Source organism: Serinus canaria, chromosome 5, assembly GCF_022539315.1.
Source record: "Serinus canaria isolate serCan28SL12 chromosome 5, serCan2020, whole genome shotgun sequence".
Lineage (NCBI taxonomy): Eukaryota > Metazoa > Chordata > Aves > Passeriformes > Fringillidae > Serinus > Serinus canaria.
The window spans coordinates 49,638,004-49,662,300 of NC_066319.1; the positions used below are offsets into that span (position 1 = coordinate 49,638,004).

A 24,297-nucleotide genomic window follows, 5' to 3' on the forward strand; every position below is an offset into this window, starting at 1 on the left:
GACACCCATCTCAGGCCTGTTGGTCAGTCTGCCAAGGCTGATGAAGCAGAATCTCATTAAACAGCATCCTCTGCCATACTGCATGCAGCAGCTTGGACAGAAAATGTAAGCAGACCCTGGATTTACTGATGGCACCTCACCACACAACACATTGCTACAAACCCAGAACCTGTGCACCAGTGCAAGCAGATGGGTGCAGGCTGAGCATCTTCCAGGCATCGAGGGAGCCTTCTCTGCGTGCCCTGAGCTTCACCCAGGACCTACACAGCACCCTTCAGAGTGCTCTTACTCTCCTCCTGAGAACATTTTATCTTTCAAGACCCAGGGTTTTCAAGATACAAATTTAAATTTCTTGCAAAACTTTATGTCTCGCTTTATTACATCAATGTGAGACGTACAGGAACATTCTCATGAGATACAGCATACTGTAGCCAAGTGGTACCAGTGCTTGTGGAAGGAAAAAGCTAGCACAACAGTTTTGCCAGCTTCAGGGGAGAAACGAGGAGTCATTCCCAAAGGCTTTACTCCTGACAGTCATTGCTGTCTCTCTGAATCCTTTGGTCCTCATGCTTTACTTATTCGGCATCATTTAGGGAACTCCTTATTAAAACTACATGCACATTATCATGAATGAGGGCTGTGGGACTTGGCCCACCACAGTAAGAGTCCATGAAACTTTGTGTATTTTGCCACATCTGCATTTTCTTTTAAGCCCTCCCCATTTTCACCTCACCAGCCCAGAGTTCATCATAGACCGAGTCTTGCAACTGATCCATGCTCAGAAACACCCACTGATTTCAAAGAGATGACTGGGTCTGAAATGATGGGGTCTGGTGACAATATGTCCGTGTTCTCTTTGGCTAGCTTGGTGTGCCTTCATTTTCACTTTCCCCTCCTTGTGGTGATAAAAGTCAGGCATCCAAAAGGAATAAAGGAAAAGAAAAACTGATGGGGTAAGAGGCCAGGGATGAATGGTGAGTTACCAAGGAGCATTTTCTCAAAGCAAGGGAGAAAACAGCATAGAGCACATACATCCTGCGTGCACATGGATGCGGAGGAGAGCCTTTAATATGAATGACTGAGGAGGAAGGGCAAATAAGAAGGAAATAAAAATACCTCAGATGTAAAATGCTATCCAATTAAGCTTAAAATAAACAGCCTAGAGAGATGAAATCTTGATAGTGGGGTATCACATTCTGCAAGGAGTCTCAGACATTTGTTCACAACATGGCGCAGGCGGCCCAGCAGCGGCCACAGGTGACAACTGAGGGTGGGCAGGCAGGAGAGGAGGGATGAGGAAATGGAGGAAGTCTCATGCCCTTTCCCACTCCCCATCCTCTTCCAGGGTGGAGAGGGAAGGAGGAAGAGAAGTGGTGGGGGAGGGCAGGTTAGGGCATTTTCTCTGCCTTCCCCATGCGACCCAGCAAAGTCAGCTCTCCCACAGTAAAGACGACATCACTTGGCAGCACTACTGACCTTCAGATAGCAACAAAAAAAAAGTATTTCTATTACCTGACAACTGACAATGACATCCAAATGTGCCTGACGTCTCAGTCTGAATCTCAGTCTGAGTCCCGCCAACTGAGACTGCACGTGCACCACAGCAGGGCAGGCTAAGGCAGGGCGGGAGGGAGGCCAGTGCGCGGAGAGGTGACGTGATCACGGATGTGTGAGGGTGGGAGGAGGCAGCTATGGGAGCCCCCGGCAGGTTTGCAGGCCTGGACGGCCCTGGAGAAAAAACAATAGAAAAAACTGTCAGTCGGATCTAAGTTTGAAGGGACAGAGGAGGCATCAAACAAGCGAAGTGGGGGCTGGCTGCCTAACGCTTAACACGCTTCCTCTGAACCCCTCTCTGGGTCCAGTTGAGGCTGGCGGGCTCACGCAGGGTGGGGGAAGAATAAGAAGAGACCTGGAGGACCTGGGAACCCAGGCTGAGGGCTTGTGTGGGCATGGAGCGAGGTGAAGTTGGGGGATGGCCAGCCCTGGCACAGAGCAGAGCCAGAGGCGATGGACGTCGTCGCCACCAGGGCTTGCTCGGGGACCAAATCAAAAGGGGGATAATTGTTTTATGGCTGTGTTAATGCACTGAGCCGACACAAAACTGGGCAGGCTTTTTGCTGAGCCACGGCTGAAGCGGGCTCCACGCACCAGCCCGGACAAAGTGCAGTGACTTAGAGCTCAAATGGCTTCAGTGAGGTGCCAGGAGCCAGGCTCCCAGAAGGAAGCCTTGGCGGCCATGTGCTGCCTTCCCGCTTGAGCTGCGGCCAGTTGTGCATTTTGCATGCCCCGACTATGCAGGCTGATTCCCTACTGAGCCTGCGAGGAAGGGAGCAACCTTTTTCCTGGTAGCTAAAAGATAATATTGTAACCTACAACCTTATTATTTATTTTTAACCCCTCTAGGAATCACCTGCCATTTAAAAGCTGTATTTAAGAGTTTTCTCCTGCTCTGCTGGAAGTGCTTGCTCCTCCTGGCACTAGTCCAAACTGAACTCCGTGGCTTTGAAAAACTAAGATACAAGTCTTAAATATCGACATACACCTGCACAAATACAGACAGACACACACACAGAATCATGTAAGAGTCACGTTTTTGCCTGGCACAAATTAGCAGACTTTAAAGGGAAGCTGAGTGAACGGCACCATTTTCCATCCATTGGGAATCCCAACCCCTCCATTTCAAACTATTCCTGCCTCTAAGTTATTAACTAAAGGGTAGCTACTAATCAAGGCCAGTTTCTACATAAAGAAATGTGGTGGAGTAGTCGCCATTAAAAAGTTGGCATTTACCAACAGTGACCGCACAGTGGTAGATCAGAAGCCACAGTTTCCCCCTGTATTCAGATCAGGAAATATGTGTGCTAATTGTGGGGTACCTTCTGGCAAATGCTTTCTTACTAAATGGTGGCATCTCTAGCTGTGCATGAGTGTGCACCTTGCAGACAGATGCAAACACCATGGCAGCAAGCAGAAATATTTATCTGTGTTCCCTCCAACCCTAGGAAAAACATTTCCTAAAGGAACCTACACTGTGGCAGCAAGGAATAATATTTATCCATGCTCCTTCTAACCCTAAATCTGCAAAATTTTCCGAGGGAGTCTCTCCACCTTGAGAGTCTCTTTTCAGAAACCAGGCCTGCATGTTGATCTGACAGCTACACATGTGAGGCAAATGGGGATACTTCATCCTTGGCACAGCATCCAGCGCTCCAGTCTGCAAGGACTGCATTTGATTTTGGCGTTTATCTTAAATGGCTAAGAGACCACCAGTGCAAAACATTTGTGTGAAGCTTTTGCCAAAACCACAAGTGAAGAGTCTAAATTCCCTGTGTAAATACTTGAGCTTCAAGCATCGAGGATAAAATTTGTGCTGTTTTGTGAGGACTGGTTTTAAATAGAAGCCATCTCTGGGGCTTGTGGGACAAGGAAGGACTTTTTTTTTATTTTGGGAGCTCTGTTTGACTTTTGTAACTCTTTGATCTCTCTGGAAGTACTATGCAAGCAGGTATGATAACTACTATCCAGATCCTACCTATGTTACATTTCTGGCAAGACAGTATGCTGTGCTTGTGGAAACTGATGTTGGACATGGATTCTAGGTGTGTAGGCACCACTCTACTGCCACTGTAACAGATATGAATAATGTTTGTTGTTTTTTTCATGGAATAAGGAAAGAACAGTACAGATTCCCTCCAATGACTTAAAAATTGTATCTAATATTCCTAATATAAGAAAAATAGCTAGGCTGTGTTGAGCTGCCTGGGCACTTGTCCTTGCTTGGAAATTCATCAGCTTGAAATGGGGATTTGGAGCAGAACTACAGGGCAGCTACATCTCAAGTTACACCGAGATGTGTCTGCGTTTTCACCATGACTAAGGGTACAGGTCTTGCCATCACTTGGCCCTCTATATATCATGATGCCTTACTAAGGGTTTTGAAGGAGATAGTCACACAGAGAAACAACATGAAGTCCAGCAAATGCATCACCTGACTCCACTGCAAGGAGCTTTAATTTGGAGGTCCGTGGGCCCTGGCACACAGCACTACCCTGAGAGTAACAGCCTCCTCTCTAGCCTGGTGTGTCCCATTCGTGCATTGACAATGAATTTAATGCAGTTTGTGCAGCCCTGAGGTGTGCAAGAAGATGCAAAAAGTTCTCACCAAGGAAGGTCCTCCCAGATCTTACTCAGCACAAGTGTGGAAAGGGAATAAAGGTCTCAGATAGGAGATTTCTCACCATCTGGCCAAAGGGATCCTGTAGGAGCCTCCCAACAGTGTTACTGGGGGCAAAACAGCAATCTGTTTTAACTATCAATTTTACCAGAAGAACTGTATGAACCAGATGCCGGTGGATGGATGGAACTGAAACAGTCACTCAGAAGTTCTTTTCTTTGTCATCACCCTGGAGAAGAAAATCTCTGGGGAAAACTTATAGCAGCCTTCCAGTACCTGAAGGGGGCTGACAAGGGAGCTGGTAAGGGTCTTTTTACAGGATATGTGATGATAGAACAAGGGACAATGGAATTAAACTGACAGAGATAGGTGTAGATTAGGTTTAAGAAAGAAATTCTTTACTGTGAGGGTGGTGAGAGACTGGAACAAGTTGCCCAGAGAACTGTGCTCAAGAGCAGGTTGAATGGGTGTTTGGTGTCCCTGACCATTGCAGAGGAATCTATTCCAAGCCAAACCATTCTATGATTCTATGACATGATGTTGTCCAGGACAGATGTAGATTTGAGGAAATCTAAAAATTGCTAACCTGGTAGCACAAAAGAACAGATTGGTAAGGGAGAAGAAGAGTGGACCAAGAGAGACTCTGTCAGATGATCAGGGATTACCACCAGCACTCCCAAGTCCAGCACTAAGAGACAAATATCATGAAGTTGCCATACCAGGAGACTTAAGTCTACCCCTACAAGCAAGGTAAAATCGGTTGATTTATCCTCCCCTTTACTACCACGTCAAGGTTTACTTCTTTGTTACTAATCATGACAGTCCTACAGAATCAGATCAAGTGGAAAATCATGAAGATGGAAATTATATCCAGTGGCCTCAAGAAAAGGCAGGGAGAAAATGAGGGGTCCACCATTAGGTACATGATATCTCTTTATAGTTATAGAAAAAAACCCACTTGTGTTCAAAAATACCCAGTTTGTATTTGCTAGGAACATGTTCCCATTTCATCTCTTCATCTCCTCTCTGTGGGATCCTAGGTATATTTTTTATTCCACAAAGGGTCTATCTAAAGTTGAAAATGAAGATGAAGGCTCTTCAACTTAACTGTTACAGGTAGCAGACAAACACAAAATGAACAAAGATAAAAAGAGAGATAGACAAATTAGGTAGGATAGATAGATAGATAGATAGATAGATAGATAGATAGATAGATAGATAGATAGATAGATAGATAGATAGATAGATAGATAGAGACAGAATCTTAAGGTGGAGCAGAGACTTTTTTGCTCAGCCCACACAGCAAGAGGCAAGGGAGTGAAGCTGATCTCTGGAATTCTATATCCAATCGACCACATCACATTTTCAAAGAGAAAACACACCTGTGAGCCCCTGCCTGCCACAAAGGGCATAGCCACAATCAGCAGTAAAGGGAAAGCAAACCACAAGAACTACAGTGCAATCTTGGAGGCAAATATCCCATCTGGATGGGGAGAGCAGGCACACACATGCAGCACTGTGTTGCCTGGACATCCCTGACACGATGTGTGAGGCTCGATTTTCCTCTTGGGTCAGCACTGGGAAATCACTCACCTGCACTGCAGATCTCAATTATATATTCTGCATTCATGCTGCACGGAGAGTTTTGCACATAGCATGAGTGTGAAACATGCACAGGGACTGTCACCATGTAAATAAAACATCTGCATTGCTGATGGTAAAGGAAGATTTTGTTCTCGGGCATTAAACAGGCTCAGCATTTCCTCAGAACCTGTACGTGGCAGCAGCTCACAGGTGATGTTGACTCCAATGCACCACTAAGAGTAATTTTCTTTTTTCTCTCTGCTATTTTTAAACTTGAAAGAAAGAAGATAAGGTAAATTGGACATGACCCCAGATGGAAAATGGAAAAGCCTAGATGAACCTGACAAAAGCCACAATCAAGGCATAAATTGCATCCTTTTGTTGCCCCTCTCCCAGAGCCTAGACATGTCTGGCCATATGATATGGTGTATGTAAAACACCACACTTCTCTGGCACATCTGCAGAAAACTCCCTGAGCAAAATACAAAGAAGGAGCCATAGCAGCATTCAAAATGTCCCACCTCAACGTGGCTTAGACCAGGGGAAGCAATCTTAAATTAAGAGCCCTGGCGTTACATCTCATGTCACATGGAACTGCAGCCACACGTAGCTGGTGTGTCCCAGGGGGGCTGTGTGCTTGGCTGTGGGTGCCTGGGTGTGTATCCATGTACAGGCAGACAGGCAGGTGCACAGGCAGACGTGTGAGCTGCTTAACAGGGCACAAACCAAGTTTTTCTACGTGTTTCTCTGTGCCTGTCTGGTGATAGAAAATCCAATCAATAGCTGGTTAGAGAATAAAGCTCAGCTCCATTATTAAAAAATTCTCTTTCAATAAAAAGAAAAACATCTGTTCAAACAGTGTACAGCTACAAATTTGGAGTGCAGTCTGAAGCATCCTCCCTGCCCTGTGCCCATCATGTTCAGGGAAAATACTGCAGATGTTTTGAGGAGAGTTTTACATGAACCATTGCAGCAGGTTTCCAAAAATGATAGACAAATCTATCCACTAATCTCTCCAACAGATTTTTTTCCAAGCTTTTTCTGAAACAAGTTGTATTACGTGCATCACACCCTCTCCTGTGGACTGTTCCCACCTGATAGCATTGTCTCTCAGCCATGTCTCTTTTTGCAGACATCAAGAGGGTTGGGAAGCAAATACACACAAGCACACACATGTACACACACAGAGAAACACTTCCAAATACACACAAGCACAAACACTTCCAACAGCAACCAGCAGAGCAATGCCCCCTGTGAGGGGCAGATACACACAGCACCCCCCAGGAAAGCAGATCGACTCCCTGGTGTGCAGACACACAACTGCACACACTGACACCCAGAGTCCAGCACTCAGCCAGACACACCTGCACACCAGCCTTCACCTGTGCCCCCAGCACACACACAGCCCTTTGGGAGAGGTGTCCCCACACTGATTGTGATGCTTAGACTGAAACTTTGCTCATGCTGGAAATGCAAAAGTTGCACCAGGTAGAGAAGAAGGAGAGCAAGGAAGAGATTTCTTGTTGTATTTTGCTCAGGGATTTTTTCATTTTGGCAGACCAGGATTCCCTTGGAATTGATACATTTCTTTCTCCAAGAATTTCGAATGATAATGCATAAATGAGTCATAGATCAAGAACACGACGTGGTGAGCAAGGAGGAGAAAGAGTGTGAGTGAGGGGCACTGGCACAGAAATTTGACAGTACCCCAACTCCCCCCCTTCCTCCCCCCATGCCAAGACATTAATTCTCACAAGTCGGAGAAAATTACTATGCATGAATGCAAAAAGCATGATCAGGAGTAATTAACATGGCTTCATATGCAAATTTTATTAATGCAGAAGTACAAAGTCATTATGCAAATGAAACTTACGTCAACTCTCTTGACAAATATTCATTTCTAAAGCTCAAGTTTCTCCCTTCTAATTTTTTTTTCCTTGATTTTTGGTGTAAAATCAAAAAAAAAAAAAGTGATGAGGACTGCTTGACAAGTTTGCAAAGTTGTTTTTCAACCGGAGAAATTTTATTCTTGCATTGTTGATATATTTTTTTTTGTTGTTGTTGTTGGCAGGTACACGACAGCTCATGGAGGAGAGCGGGAGGATGGGGGACGCGGGCTACCAGCAGCAGGCAGCCAATCAAAACGCCAGCGGCTGTAATGAGCGCGATTGATGACTGTTTGGCTTTACTGCAGGGTAATGAACTAGAATCCAGTCTGAGGAGGGAAAAAATATGAATATTCATGAAGCTGTGCTCCTGCCTTTGATGATTAAAGAAATTTTTAATATTCAAATAAGCGCTTGCCAAGTGATTAACAAAGAACAAGCACGCAGGAATATGGAAATGGAGCTGTGGAAGATTTGGGAGTCACAGTCTGTGCAGAAAAGACAGCACAAAATTTCATAAACAAGATAGGCAGATAACCTAATTCAAATCTGAGCAAATAAAGGGGGGAAAAATCACCTTCTTTTTCATCAGTTTGGGTATTGTATCAGTCACTTTGTTTTAGAGTGCAAAGGAGAATAAAATCAACCAATGCAATAAGATGGGGGGAAATACCCAAACCCTGAGAAACGCGACCCAGCAATTGCAAAATGAGAAACCTGGGTCAGAAACTGATAGGGAAATGATGGCTAAGGCCACCCTCTGCTGTGGGCTATTGCTTTTCCAAAGCAGGACCCTGCCTGATGCTGAGAGCCTCCTGGCTGCTGAGAATCACCAACTTGTTGTATACAACAGGCAGGAGTCAAAAGTATCCTGAAATCACCAAGACCAGTCCCTGCTGTTAAATCCCTTTCCTTGGATAAAGGGCACACTGCAGGGCTTGACTGCTGTCTGGGAGAGGAGGGAGTGCAACAGAAACAAGAAATATTATTGCCAGGGAAAAGAAAGCAAGAAAAAAACTGAAAATGAGGATGCAAGGAGGTCTCAGCTGCCCATCCTGGTAATCAGTTGGTAAAAAATGTGTTTTCCATGTCTGAGCCAGAAAGGTCCTCCACTCCCCACAGATTTCTGAACAAGGATACAAAAATTCAGTCACATTATAAAATGTCTGATAAGTTCAGGCTCTCACAGTTTAATAGCTTCACTAAGGATTCACACTGAAACAGATAGTAACAATATTAGCTGCTAAAATGACTTTGCAGTTAAAATACATCTAATTAGCAGCCAGCTAATTTTTTTTTTGTTTTTCTTTGAAAAACAGTTAACTTCAGAGGTATATTATACCAGAATGAAATGTGGTTGAGCTCTTTCTTTTACTCAAAAGCCAGAGTAAGGATATCTTCCAAGTCTTAGTGCACTGGAAAACCAACTCACCTTTTTGTTATTAGATCCTGGGGTTTCACTGGCCTGTTTGCCTTTTCTGCAGACCTTTAAAAACTCTGGTTAATTATTTCTTATTTAAAAATCTAAAGAAAGCATAGGCTAGGTACCATTTAATAATTAACTGTTGTTTTCAGAACGTAAAATTTCAACTCTACTTAAAATTACAATAATAACAGAAGCAGCATGAAGACAATGCTACAAAATGCAAAAAATGGCCAAGATAAGAACCTTCAAAGTTGTCATGAAAACACATTATGTAGCTAATGGGATTTTTTCCCCCTATATTTGCTTCATTTTTAGAAATACAAAATTATTCGCTATTGATGCATCACAGAAAAGGACTGGGGAAAAAAAAAAGAAAGGAAGGAGAGAAAGAAAAAAAAAAAAAGAAATAGCTAAATGTAAGTAAAGATAAGGTTAAACACCATGCCGAGGTATTGCTGGGAGTCTTTGCTCTGAATAATGCCAAGACCTTTCGAAGATGTCTGTTGTCTCTGAGTGCGCGTGGGCGGGTGAAGTGTGATATTACATAACTCACACGCGGCAGCGGCTCTGCACAGCCGTACTGATTAAAACGCCCGGCTGTGAAACCCAGATCTCCATTTCCTGGGCTGTTTGTAGCTCGTGTCAGACCTCTGAACACCGAAAATGTTATCCTTTGTCTGCAAGGTTCCTTGGCTTTGTTTTAATCAGTGCATTTTCTTTTTTTAATGACAGAGGAGCAACTACCAGCTCCTACAGTTGGTTGCTTTGAAGCGCTTCTTAAATGGCCATTAAATTCTACCATACAAATGTGAATACTTAATATTTATTCCATATTTTCATTCTTTCTTTAAAAGTACCCCATTTACATATTTCTGGAGAATAATGGTACTTCTGCAGGGCAGGTGAACACACATTTCTGCATATGGAGTCAATGGGGAAAAGCATTAAGAGTCCATATTGTAAAAATCAGCCCCTAAATTTAAGTGGTTTGAATTGAGCATGCAGCTGTGGTTGCCTGTCAGTAGTTAGATGCTGTAATAATAATAACAACAACAATAATAACAATAATAATAATAATCTTTTCATTTCTCTAGTGCCTTCCACGAAAAGATCTGGAAGTACTTTACGAAGATAAATAAACTGAGTTTGGAACACCCCATGTGGTTAATAAATATCCCAACATATCTAAAGATCATGCAAATCCTCTCACTGTGTAAAAATCCATGTTATGTCATCCATGTATTTGCATATGACATTTTGGAGACTTGGACACCAAGGGCAGGCTGTGGAGAATTTTTCTTACCTTGAGATCATGTGAATTCACAGAAGTAGCCCACACTATGCCTACAGGACTGTTTTGCCAAACGCCCTCTTTTAGAAAACAGGGGTGGGGATTGTCAGTGACCCCACTCAGGGGCCAGGGTGGGTGGTCCCCAGGGATATCCAGGTACCCACATGGCAGCATCCCTCTGAGCCAGGTCTCCACGGGGTGTCCTGCAGAGCCACCTGTACCCTGCTCCCACCTGATGCTCATCTAAACTTCTTCCTCACCCCTTGTATGTGCTATGAACATGAGAAGAGAAAAACTGAAACATCTTGGCTCACCCCAATTAAACACACAAGAAAAAGAACTCTTACCCACCCCAAGGCTGCATTCATCACCTCCTGCTGTGTCCTGTGCCCCCCCTCACCAACACAAGCCTTTGCCCCAGGAGGAATGTATCCCTTTGTGATAAGAGCAACTAGGTGCAAGAGCAAGGGAAAACAGGGCAGGATTTGGCCTAAAAACATCATAAGGAATGAGTGAATATGACATATTAATAGATACGCTGAAAATATAACACAGGAAACCAGGGAGTTTCCTCATCTCAGGAGAGTGGTCTTGCAGACCACTGGTCTGGGAAGAAGGCTGGGGTACACACCCCAGGGCGTGAGCCACACAGGCTGTGGGCCACACAGGTCATGGCACGTTCTCTCCTGGAGCTCAGCTTCCCTTCTGACCTTCCCACTGACTGCCTGTCGGGTTTGCTCAGCCCCAAGACGCTCCCGAGCAGAGCCCAGCTCTCACTCTGGGAATGTCGAGTGCCTAACACAGTGGTGGCCTGGTCTGAGCTGCAATGTCCAGAAGCTACCACAATAAACTAACAAATAATAATAATAATAATTATTATAATAATAATCACCATGATTTGTGGAGGGTTGGGTTGTTTGGGGTTTTTTGGTTTTTTTTTTTTCCCCAAAAGGCATAAAGGGTAGACAATAAACAGTTCATCAGTTTTCCCAATTTTTTTCCCCAACTCTTGTAATTAAGTCCTGGGGAGCTTTCAGTGGTTGTGAAAATCCTTGGGGGTACTAAAAATTTTAGACCTGATTATATCATGAATATTTCTATCTACCAGCAAATATTTCTGATGTAATTGGAACATATACCTACCCCAACAGACAACTGTAGCAATTTAAAAGGCCCTGAAATTAATAAAGTAACTCAGTGGATGCAAAGAGCTGCTTCCAAAGGGCAAAATTATACATATATATATATATATATATATATATATATTATATATATATATATATATATGCAGCTAGAGCAAGAAACGCCCCTACAAATAGTCAGAGGGCTTGACCACAAGAGGATGGTCAAGAGGTTAAAATGAAGGAATTGAAGTGGCCAGGGCAGAGCCACAGATCAGCAGGAGAGTGGACTTCTCTGCCTTGGCCTTTTGGAGCTGAATCCCACACACTGGCAGATGCTGCATTGTAAACATGTATCCTCAGGGCGAATGTGGCCTCTGGAAAAGACAGCAGCAGGATCTGCTGCTTCGCTAAATATCTCTGCCTCACTATGAAGTTTGCCTTCTAGTAGTAGTTTTAAATTTTGTCCCTAAATTTTTTCCCTCTCACAATAAAAAAAATAACAATTTTTAGAATCTTGGAGGAATTAGACAAAATGAGGCTTCAGCAGCTCTTCAGCTGTTTGGCAGCAAAATCAATTCCTGGAATGGGAGGGAACTTAGGGAAAAAGAAGTAGATGAAGTCACTCTGCCCCTCTGTGCCTCAGTCTCCCCATCTGTGAAAATCGGCTAATGACATCCACCTGATTTAGTTAAATGTCCTGGAAACTAAAAAGACTCTGTAACAGCAATATATTAAGCAGCAGCACTGTTAACTGCTTCACTGCTGGAAATGCAAAGGAGAGCCATCAGGTGATGCCATGTCCCTGCACAGCACAGATGGACAAACTTAATATACAGAAACAATTAGCTTTGGGGGAGAATCACAGCTTCTGTTTTTTTGGCTCACACCTTGCCAAAAGCAATGTAAGTGTAGACACTGTAAGTGCTGAATTTCAATGTGAAAAGTAGTCTACCTGCCTAGTGTGAATGCACACAAAAGTCTTAAAGTAACACAACTTTTAAATATGTGGGGGAAGGGAGGGACATTAACAGGCACATTCATGATTTTCAAATTTTTCCTTGTGCATGGAGCACTTTCACACTTAGAAAAGAACTTCACTAACACGAAGCAAACTTGAAAAAGCAAAACAGAGTGAATGACTGGGGAGGGAGGGAGGGAGGGAGGGAGGGAGGGAGCAGCAGAGATTTTTAAAATGAGGGTTCCCACTGAGTTTTGGGTCTCTCAGGTGAAAACTACTCCAGCTATGTGTGTACGAATAGACCCAAGACTGATAACTGAATCTGTCAAATTAAATGAGCAGAGCAATCACCTGGAGATGGTAAAACAATCCACCAAATGAGAATAACACTGAAGATCTAAAGGTTCAGTCTTCAATCCACTGGACACCAGCACAATTAAGCAAATAATGCTGTGAATGGAAAAGATGCTAGGAAATTAACCAGCTTTTAAAAAATGAAAAAAAGCAGATAAATAAACCAGCAACCAGGAACATAGTTCTGACTATAATGTAAGCCAAAAAAAGGAAAGACTGAACCAGCATTTCATTTGCACGAGGAAGCATGCTGGGAACTTGTGCCCAATCCCTCTGCTAAATAGAACAATGAAGTTTTACCCAAAGACTTGGATCCGAACAGAATTTGGCCAGTCACAAGCACTAATTAGACAGGATAACCAAACCCTGCACCAGGAGAGGAAAAACACAAGTTCAGTATAATAAGAACCCTGTAATCCTTTCATTCTGACACAAAACTAAGAGCAAAGTATAAGAAATCAAGAACCATTCTACATAAAGAATTTTTTTCTGAGGTATTTATTTTCTGGACCAGATTTCCCTGTAGCTCTCAATTTACCCATTATTTGTACACAACAGTATCTTTCTCCATAACATAAAAGCAAAAGACACAAAAAGGCTTTTTGTTATCAAGTCTGCTTGTCTGCTTGAAACAGAAGCTGAATACACTTACCTAGAAAAGTGCATTAAAAAAAAAAAAAAAAAAAAAAAAAGAAGAGATAAAAAACCAGACATACTGTACAAGCAAGGTGAGGCAAGACAATTCCTTCAAAAGTCCACAGTTAGGATGAGGAAGCAACATTAAATTCATACCTATCACCCCAGTAAAATAAGGCTGAGTAGGCTTGTTTTGTTTCTGATGAAAATGTCAATATTCTCCAATGACAGCTTATTGCTTTATATCACAGTCTAACCAAATCTTTCTATAACCTCCTGCATTACAAGCAAAATCTCTAAAATGTCACCAACTGAAAAACTGAACCAGCCTGTAATTAGTTTCAACAAAGTCATCCTTTTAACCCTAATTTTCTAGATGTAGATGGTATTTCCATAGTAAGCATTATGAACCTTCCTTAAGGACAAGTGGAATCAAATTGTAAAGTCATAAGCAGTGATCTACTAGTTCTTCCTTGAAGCAAGCCCTTTATTTGCCTGTAATAAATTCAAATCCAGTCTTCAGTCTCTTAATAGGTGATCAGAGAAAATATGCATGCACACCTAAACTGCTACAACAAACCTTATTTTTTAAATAACACTTCAATCGCTAATATAATAAAGATTGTTGTAACCCGTTAGCACTGGTATCATTATTCCTTATGATTCAATATTCTAATGACTGGCTGTAACAGAGGTTTATGTTCTGCAGAGGTTTATACCACTATTTAATGTAATTAAGCAAACTGGCAGCCAGAGCCTCTATGGAAATATCATTTCTATCACAGAGTATTCCCACCAGAAATTCAGAGGGATCATAACATACAAACTTTGATTCTGTTTATTTTTTTCCCCTGTTCCGAAACTGATCTGGCATTTCTTGGACTTAGTACTAAGTGGAAGAAGGAATTAATTTGGCTTCTGTAGGCATGTTATTATTGACAATACTAATAATCTATGACAAATGGGCCATTCCTGCTCCTCTCTTTCTGCAGACATCACAGCCTGCAACATCGCTTTGCAAAACCCCAGAGCTGGACTCTCTTCATGCAGGGAGCCCTGTGAGTGTACCAGCAATGGGGGTTTAAGTAAGCCATTAAAATGCTAATATTCAGCATGGGCCAGATCCCTGTTACCACTGAAAGCAGAACTAAAGCTTCTCTGGAGACAGGATAAGGCCCTTCCAATGTGATCAAAGAGTAAATACATGCAAAGCTCTGATGGGGAAAAGGATATTTTTTCTAATTTTAAAACTAAACAGGGAGAGTCCACCAGGATCATAATCCATGTTACAGTCACATCTGGGATCACTGACATCTGGGATAACAGCCTTGAGGAAGATGGGTCCAGGCTAAAAAATTGCCACCTGGGGTCAAAGAGGAGCACTTAACACCCAAGATTCTGTGAAAATGGACTTACTTCTCTTTTGAGCTACACTCCCCTCCACTCTACACAGCTCTGCTGATGACAGCAAATGTGCCACACTATATATATTTGTTTTATATAGGTACCTAGATATAGATATATACATGCACTGTGCATTGCTTTGTCACATTTGCATTAACCCCATCTTGCAAAGGAAGCTCAACCCCTCACTCAAGCAGGAGGTTTATAGGGTCATCCAAGTATGCAGGGTCATGAGCAGATTCAGACCAAAAACGAGAGTTCATCCTTTGCCTGCAACAGCAGACCCAATTCTGTTAAATAAAGGCTTAGTTACCTCTCCTTCCCAGCTGTGAAGCTTTCTGTAGAGAGAAGGGGAAAAAAAAGCCCTGGAAAATTTTGAAAAAAAACCCACTCCCATTTGTGGGGGGGAATGAGACTTGGAATGATAATAGAAAAGGGAAAATGTCTGGGTCCTATTATTACTATCTCCAGCACTTTCACCACCACAAACAGCTTAAAGAAGGGCTTCTGGAACAGAAGTTCAACTTTCCTTAATCTGGGCTCTTAACTGCCTGCATCTGGTAAGATTTTCTACTTTCCCAGGTTTTAATACTTTTATTATATATTCTAATGGGGAGTGGGGGGAGGAAGAGTGGGAATCTCAGTGTCACTCTAAGAAAGAAGTCACCGGGTTTTGCGATCCAGCAGCTTCCTTGGCAGAGGGAACTGCTGGTTGGCATAATCCACTCGTTTGACAAAACTACTATTTCTGGGCACAGGCTCAAAAACAGGTAGGAAGCAAATGCTGAGAAATAAGGAAGTAAAAACAGCCAACAGATTTTTCACTACCAAGAACGCCAAGAGTAAACATGATTTATTTAGCTGTGTTTAACATGTCTCTTCTGCACTAGACTGCAGAAATCTGCTTGCATTTAGAGCAGGAGGAGGAGGAGGAGGAAAGGGGGAGGGGATGAAAAGGGAATCCATTACGGCGCTCCGCTGGTACTTTCTGAATTGTTCAGTCACACAGTTTTATGGAGTACAAGTATTTTCTAGCCCAAAATATATTTATGTGTCAGAAGAAAGCAGCACTAATCTGCTGTTAATTAACAAGCTGCTGCTAACAAAAGATGAAGGACCCAATTCATACAAACAATATTTACGTGGGTGTCGCATGATTTTGTCACAGATCTTTTCTCTTTTCCCCTATACTCCTCCCCCCCCAGATTTCCCCCTGCCTTCTCCTCTTCCTCAGCACCCAGTTGCAGGGATACAGAACAGAGGACTGTCAGCTCCTCTTGGAACCAACACCCAGAGTGGAGGTGAGGGCACAAGCCATGTCCCAACCCAGCCAAACTCAGACAAGGGCTCACCTGAGCCGCCCAGCTCTGGGGTTCATGCCTACCCACAGGGGGAAGGGCCCTATCACATGTTCACAAGTGAATTTTCTTAGATCCTTCATTTACGAGGGAGAGGCCATCTCCTGGCACTGTGCCCACAGTGGCAATGCTGCCGAGGCTGCACAAAGTGACATGATGCCTCCCATCCTCATCCATCCTCACCAACCAGTGCAGGCTGTGAGAGGGGATGAGAGACACCACTGCCTTCCCCAGTGCCTGCCCTGTGATTTCATTTTTGTTTAATCTTTGCCAAGGAGTTTGGGGATGGGGGAGCACACTAACAGCACAGAGGCTCAAAGGGATTAGGGCTTGTTTAAAAATACTCATGCACACATCAATGGGTAGGGCTGTGAGCAGTGAACCAGAGGGCAGCTCTCCCAGCCACAGCTCTGCTGACCTTCCTTGCTCCCTGCAGGAATTGTGGACAGCAGCACCTGTGGCCTCATCCAGAAGGGTGCTGAGCACTGCAGGCTGCCCCAGGTTCCTGCCGGACACAGCTGGGTGCTTTGGAAAATAAACCCATTCACAATCTTTTCTGCCTCCTGGGAAATGAGAGTGCATATCTCCTGTGGGCGTCTCAAAGCTGGTGCTGGCAAAGACATGGGAGAGTTAAAACCAACAGCAAGTAGCACTAAAAATTCCTGGACTTGTTCCCCTCTCAGGAACAAAGCTGGGGCTGCAGGGTGGGAAAAAGGACTGATGGTCCCCTGTGCTTCATCCATCAAACCACGCCAACCTGTCCTACAGAAGGGTTATGGGGGATGGGGTTTAGGCTCTGCTCTGCACTGTCATCACACAGCCAGGGCTGGGAGAAGCACAGGGATGGGGGGGTGGGAAACAGAAGTATTTCAGCATGATTCTGGGAGTGCCAGGGTTCTCCTGTCGTGGCACGGTGGGGTGGTATTTCTGCTAGCACAGTTCTCTGCACACCCCAGTCACTGTCTCATCCTCAAGGCCACAGCCTCCTCAGTGAGCAACAAACTCCACTGGAGCATACACACATCTGCCCTTCCAGGTTTTCTCACTTTATCCTTACCCCATTCCCCAAATCATGGGATTTTCACTGCAAAAGTCACAACCACTCTCTCAGCATGTTTCCTAGGCACCCTGGCCAGAACCCAGCCCCACCGCTGGCTCCTTCCAGGACCTGCTCTGGCAGGACCCTCTGAGTGGGACCAGCCCTGAACCCAGGCTAGCACTGACTCTTCCTCACATCATCTCTTTGTGCATTTGCAGAGTGATCCCTGCCATTTCTAGACCAGAATTTTAACAAAGTCCGGACCTGGGCATTTTCAAAGATCTATTTTTTAAATTATTTTTTTGTTAGCAGTAATATTTCAAACACTGACATCTACCATTTAAAAAGCAAAGCAAAGACATTTAAACAAGCATCTTAAAAGGGCTAATGAAAGAGAAACAGATCCATCTGTATTGTATTCTCCACTCACTATCTCTCAAAGAAGTAAACCTTTGCAGATAGCAGGGAAGTCTCACAAAAGTGAAGACAACAGCTGTTCCCAAGCTTCCTGCAGACGGAGTGAGGACAACCAGTGAATTGCCCCACCCGGGAAACGCCTGTTGCAAGCTGCCAGCTGCCCGGAAAAAACCCTTGCCCAAACAGCCCCAAGGCTCCAGCCCACAGACTTCATCAATCCAGCTGGTCAGTCCTTCCAAAACAAGCAGGTGCCTTTGCTATGGGTCTCCAACCACCACTGCATCCTTGACCTCCCCTTGCCAAATTATTTCTAATGGATGTTAACTGTCAGATAGGGAGCATTGAGGACAGAGGGTGCTTCTCCTTACCCGCACAGCAGATGTGGTAAGGCTGAGGCCAGTCCAAGACAATGCATTGTCAAAAGCTCCCTGAAGGGATGGGTGCTCTGGTGGCCAGTAAAAATGTCTTTAGCTCCTGTGTACTAGAACTGCTAACAGAAAACCCTGTTGTGCATCCCATTGGAGAATCAGCCCCAACCAGGAATCCCCGATCAGTTTCAAAATCAAAAATAACATGCATCATCTTAAATGATGAAATTGGCACAATGAGGATAACATCCTTCAGTGGAATCTGGGAGCTGGAGTGGGGGTTCAGGGGTTTTTCAGGAATTTTTGGGGGCTTACCATTTTAACTGCCTTCTTGCAAAAAGGCCCTGTACCACAAACATAAATCAAACACTATATTCTGCCTTTTAGTCTTGAACAATTATGAGTACAGTTTTGTGATCTTTAGCCATATTTACTGATACTCAAAGGCAGATTCTATCTTGTTAGATTGTTATAAATGGGACCCCAGGGAATCGGCACACAGGCGGAGGCAGATGTGAAAGAGCCTTCTCAGAGCTCGGGTGTGCTTCAGTTATCTACTGCTAAAATTACAAATGTTTTGCAGGAAAAAAAAAAACCCAACCAACTTTAGATTCCTCTGCCAGATCATTAATAAGAGCTGTCTGTAGATTACGCAAAAAAAAAAAGCCATTTTGCTGAACTTAATATTTTTTAAGGTTAACTGTTAAATTTCAAAGTGTGGTTTACATGTGCTGGCCACTTGCAGGAACAAAAGTTTCAGAGACAGACAGAGAAAAAGGTTTCTGGTTATAAACTATTAAAGAAAGAAACCCACAAATTCTATCTCATTCTCTCTTACTTAAATATGTTGTTTCTGCTCCAGACCTGTTTCATAATACCATAAAATAGAGGCATGTTTCCAACACTAGATTTGAGAAGCTGTCACATTAAAGGTAAACTTTTAATCTGCTAGAGACAAACAGCACACATTTTTACGTCCCAAAGAAACAGCTCTTGAGAAATGTTTAAACAAGAATTTAAGAGTTGTGTGGTAAAGCCACATACAGGGGTCTCAGACAGCTACTGGGTTTGAGCTTCTTTCTGTGTTTTTGTTTTTTTAATTCTTTAAAAAACCCACTAAAAAGCAGACTTCTAGGAACAAAGTAACCAAGATGCACGGTAAAGTGAACCTCTAGGCTTGCTTTTATTTCTAGTTAATAGAAAAGAAATGTTTTAACTGAAACACAGGCCTGAATTTCTAGCTGTTCATCTCCATCTCTTTTTATTTTCTTGGGACTCACAACCAAATACTTTTAAGAAGTTAATTGTGTCACAATTAGTAACACATTAGTCCTCCGATATTTTTAATAGCAACCCAGGTTTTTCCCCAAGGCACTTAAAAATGGCAGGCTCCGCTATATTCTCCCTTTTTAAAACTCCCATGCACTTTCTTCTTTAAAAAACTCCCACATGCATTTCACTTGGTCTGAAAATACCAGCACAGATCTTAATCCTGCCAACGCTTACAGACATGCTTAACTTTCTGCACATCAGTAATCCCGCTGACTGCAGAGGGCCGTTGGCGTACCTACAGCTCGGTGCAGCTAAGGATGGAGCCCAAGCCAATGGCAAAACCCCCATTGACGTCAACAAGGTTGTGCCTTGACATCCAATTTCTTGCAGGATTGGGAGCATCCTCATTTCAAGGTACTTTCCCAAAATCTATTTTGGTTTAGCTTTTTGTTTGCTTTTTTCTCTCTCTCTTTTTCTCTTTCTTGCTCTTTCTCCCCCTCACCTCCCACACTCGCTCTTGTGGGGCCTCATATTGAGACCACTTGAAAACTTCTGCCTTTCAAATCCCTCCATGAGGAAAACCCCCTCGCTGAGACAGGAAACATCCTTTGCAGGTAAAGCTGAAAGAAACTATTTTGCTCCACTGTGTGCATTTGAGTAAACTAATTAAAACCTGGGAACCTGGGCTCCAACTGATGCCAAGAAGCAATCGTTAATATGAGCTGAAGTGAAATGGGAAGCTCCAGACATTTAAAATCAGCTGTCAGGGGAAAAAGAAAAAAAAAAAAAAGAAAAAGAAAAAAAAATAGTGGAGGCAAGAGGGAAAGGATGTTTTGTAATTTACCAAAAAGTCAACTCACTGCAGCTTGAACTGCATGGGGTTAAAGTACATTTGGGGGGGATGCTATACAATGAGGGGATAAAGCCCTGCTGAAAGCAGGGGAGGGCGAAGCAGCGGCAGGCGGCTCGGAAGCGCTGCGGCGCTGTGAAGAGCGGGCAGAAGTGAGCAAACCAGCTGAACCGCTTGCAGAATTAATCAGTAACAAAGAGACTGGAGCTGTTGGCGGGCTGCAGCCCTTGAACCTGGACTCTGCTCTATAAATTTCAACTTGGAATGGCTCTCCACTTGTTGAAAGACAGGTTGGCTCCAGGCCAAGACATAAGGGGAAGAAAAAAAAAAACAGAAGAAAAAAAAATTCCTTCTTGCTCAGGAAACTTCTCTTCAATTTCTAACTCTTTTTATGAGCTAGTAATAGGGTAGTCTAGAAAACGGGAAACAAAAAGTGGGTCTTGAAAGGAAAAAATAACCAGAAGTTGGTTTAATAAGGAAAATAAAACAAGTAGGTGCTAAGTTCAAATCTGGATTTTGTCTGCACACAAGTACATCAGCTCTAATAGAAGACTTCAGAGCACCTCGGCAATAATTCAAAGGAGACTTTTACAGTTACATTAGCTGACTACAGGTTTGACTCTGAAAATAATAAATGTCTTAAAAGAGGAAGAGGGCTGTTTAATCCTTGTCTGCAGCCTCATCTTGTTCTCTCCTCCCCCACCACTCCACCTTGTTTAAATGACCATTACAAAAGCAGTGTGGTATAAAAAACCATGTAGAACCATCATTTATTCAACAGCATCCTTTCTTATTTTTCCCCTCTCCAAACAGGGGTGTGCAGGAGCACTGATGCTTTCCTCAAGCTCTCCTCACTGCCAAGGCAGTTTCAACCACAAATACCTTGCTGCCGCCGTGCTTTCCCAGCATGAGAGACAAGGAGTGGGCTGGAGCAGAGTGAGGGGCTGGAGTGTAGAGGGGGGAGCTGTCAAAGTGGGAAGAAAGAAGGCAAACATCTATTCAGAGGCCAGATGCGCTGAGCAAGGTCAGCTGCAGAGACACAGCCCTTTGCAGCAGCTATGCAATTACATCCAAAGACTTCACAGCACAGAGAGTCCCACAGCCTGCATGCAAGGGCTGGACTGGAGGGTCTGGGGCAGCTGGAAGAAGGTCTATAACGATTTTAATTGTTCTTCCAAGATGCTAAAAGGTAGATGAGATGCTCTTTAACTAGAGCAGAGGGGGCTGGTGCTCTGTACCGCTTTCAAGAATACATGCAGATAAATTACCCTAACGAGAGAATGCAGAGAGAAACAGGGTAAGTGCCAGCAGTGATCAAAACGTGAAATAAAATAGTAAAATAAGATGCAGCCTAATCACAACAAGGATACAAGATCTTGTCACCAAAAGTGGCTGTTAAGGTAAATTAGATTAATCACTCCCAGCTCTCTTCCTCTCCAAACTCCCTTAATTTTAAAGAAGAGGCTGACTCCTGTGAGGCTGCACACCATCCAAGACTGCTGGACATTTAAAGCTATATACATAGCATGCCTGCTACAGACACACATCCTGTACTTCTACTTTCCAAGAAAACCGGGATCTGCTACTTGGTAGGTCTTTTCCATCTGCAGCTTTTATGACTCTGCTGAGGGACCAGTGAGCAGTGTCCCCCTTTTCTTGCTCAAGAAATATGCTACCGAATGCCAGAAGAAGGAGAGAGTTTATGACCTGTTGGGCTTAACAGTGGTTTGTGCTGATCACACTTGAATCTTTCTGCAAAGGCGTACATGCAAAGAGAAAAAAACAACAACCACTAAGTAACCACTTCACATCTGCCATTAAGGTTATTAAACTCCTTACAAGCAGTATCTACCCCACCTTCCCCACTACACACAAACATACACACACCCCCGAGCTCTGCAACACGGCAACTAGGAGCCAAGACAGCTCTGCTCTCCTCACTGCAGCAACCACATTCATTCCTGTTAAGGGGTTAACGATTCATTTCCACTACTTCTCTCGAGAAAACCTACAATGAAAACATTGGCTCACGAAAGCGTTCTCACTGCCAGAATGCCACAGCGCGAGTGAAAAGTCCGTTTTGTTTTCATTACATCTCTGGGATTTCCGGCTTAACTCCTGAGCTTAGACACCAAATCCCTAGATACCCCACCCACCCAGTTTTTCTTCTTTTTTTTTTTTTTTATAACATTTCTACTGCACAGCCCACCAATTACCATTTGGAGGGTGGGAGGGAATGGGGAAAAGAAACCATGCAGAAAAGGATGTTCTCATTGGAGAGAGCACACACATCTCCCAAGACAAGAGTTACCCAGTTTCTCCTGGCTTCTAGGATTTTCTGCTGAGAAAAAATGGTTTTATTTCTATACCTGGCCTCTCTCCTCTATTTCTTACCCTGCGGGCTCCCATCTTCCCACTCGGCCACTGAAGCCAGTGCTGAAAGTCAGCCCCAAGTCTATGCCCTTTGAAGTTATGTGACATGACATAGAAATCCAAGCCTTTCTTGTACAAAAAGTATGACTACTTCACAGAGTTGGGTTTTTTTTCTCCAGTTATGATAGAAAAATGTTCCAATCTCAGAAAAAACCTAGACAGGTTCAACCTTTATGTCAGAGCTGATTTGGTCACTGTGTGTAGAGGCAGCACAGCTCAAACACTGGCTGAGAAAGAAAAACAATCTATGGAAAACACATGAAGGGAGAAAACCTCATGCTATAGCAACACTTCTGTCCTGCTCAAGCAAAGGAACCACTTCTGTGCCTTTAAGTATTTATCCATCATTGGAGAAGAGCATCGTTGGAGCCAGCTTTTCTCGTTTATGATACTTCCACACACCCAGCTTTCCTTTAGCTACATCCCAATCCAAAATTCCCTTGCAAACACATACAAATTCTTTCTTGCAGTCAGCACTCCAACAAGCACAAGCATATTGCTATTTGTCGCATCCACACAAATGCCAAAGCAGTCCACAAGCTGGCTGGGCGCTACTTTTACTTTGCTCTTAAAAGTTGCTCACTAAGCTGTCAAGAAAAATGAGGAATGGCTGGCTGAACAGTGCCTTTTCACCATTCACTGTTACTGTTGCCTATGAAAATCTACCAGTCTTTCCATGGTTAATAATAACCAGATATGGATACGGTTTCTGGACACATGACCCAAGTAATTTCACAAAAGGATTTAAATAAAGGCAAAAAGCCACTTTGTTGGGTGACATTTTTAGTGGGTTTTAACTATAAGCCCAGAGTTCTTCCATTGAATTAAAAGAGGCTAACAGCAGTGCCAACGTGGTACAAACAGGCAAGTTTTGCTCTTAAAGAGTGACTCCTCACACACATTCACCCCAGAGCAAGAAGACCAGCTGTGTGTACTGAATGACCTTCTTAAATCCCCTCTCATCAGCCTGCAAAATGGCACTTCTGTCGAAAAGGTTTTACCCAGCATTGTCACTCATAAAACTGAAGATGACTATGACTAGGAAAGATTAGAGAGGGAGAAAATAACAGCAGCAAGTTCCTGTTTCTCAGTATGGCACACCACGCACTCAGGGGCAGGTCCTCACTTGTGTCACCCAGGCAATCCAGCAGGGTCCTACTGGTTTCAGGGGAATTACCCCAGGTGAAACAGAGGCACAGCAGAGTAAACTGGACCCCCACCACTTCTGGAGCCTTGTGGGAATCCTGCTAACCACATACAGGGCACAGAAGATAACTTTGAAAATGGGATGGTGGGAAGAACAAAACAAAACGCTAAGATCAGCAGGGAGAATCAAGAGCATAATATGCTCAGTATTTTTTTTAAACTGCTTTAAAAACTCGGTGGGATTAATTTCACTCTCTACTGGCAGATGCCAGGAAAGCCTTGGCGCCTGGCAGGACCAGACCCTGGGCAGGACACAACTGGGACAAGCTGAGGTGGCAGCAGGGAGAGGGTGGTTGGCAGCCAGGGGCTGGGTCTGAGCAGAGGGTGCTGGAGTGGGGCCCCAGGGTGTGGTGCAGTTCAAGCAAGGGGAAGGAAGAGTTTTGTAACTGGCAGGTTTCTCACCTTTAACTCTTGCTGGGGTTAGCAGGGTCCATGCTGCCGCCTTGGTGAGAGACACTGGAACAGCTGCCCTGTGGCTGCAGCCCTGGGGGTGGCATGCTGACAGGCACCCTCCACA

General features: G+C 43.7%; 1 protein-coding gene across 6 annotated transcripts in view; it reads right to left on the reverse strand.

Moving 5' to 3' along the window:
* BCL11B (BCL11 transcription factor B) overlaps positions 1-24,297 on the reverse strand; it is a 92,403-nt gene that overhangs the window by 47,245 nt on the left and 20,861 nt on the right. For 3 of the 6 annotated variants that reach the window (XM_009101758.4, XM_009101759.4, XM_018907245.3), the window contains exon 3: positions 1,513-1,728. The exons of the other annotated variants lie outside the window; for them this stretch is intronic. In XM_009101758.4, the coding sequence (XP_009100006.1) occupies positions 1,513-1,728 (216 nt within the window). The remainder of the gene's footprint in view (positions 1-1,512; positions 1,729-24,297) is intronic. 6 annotated transcript variants of the gene reach the window in all.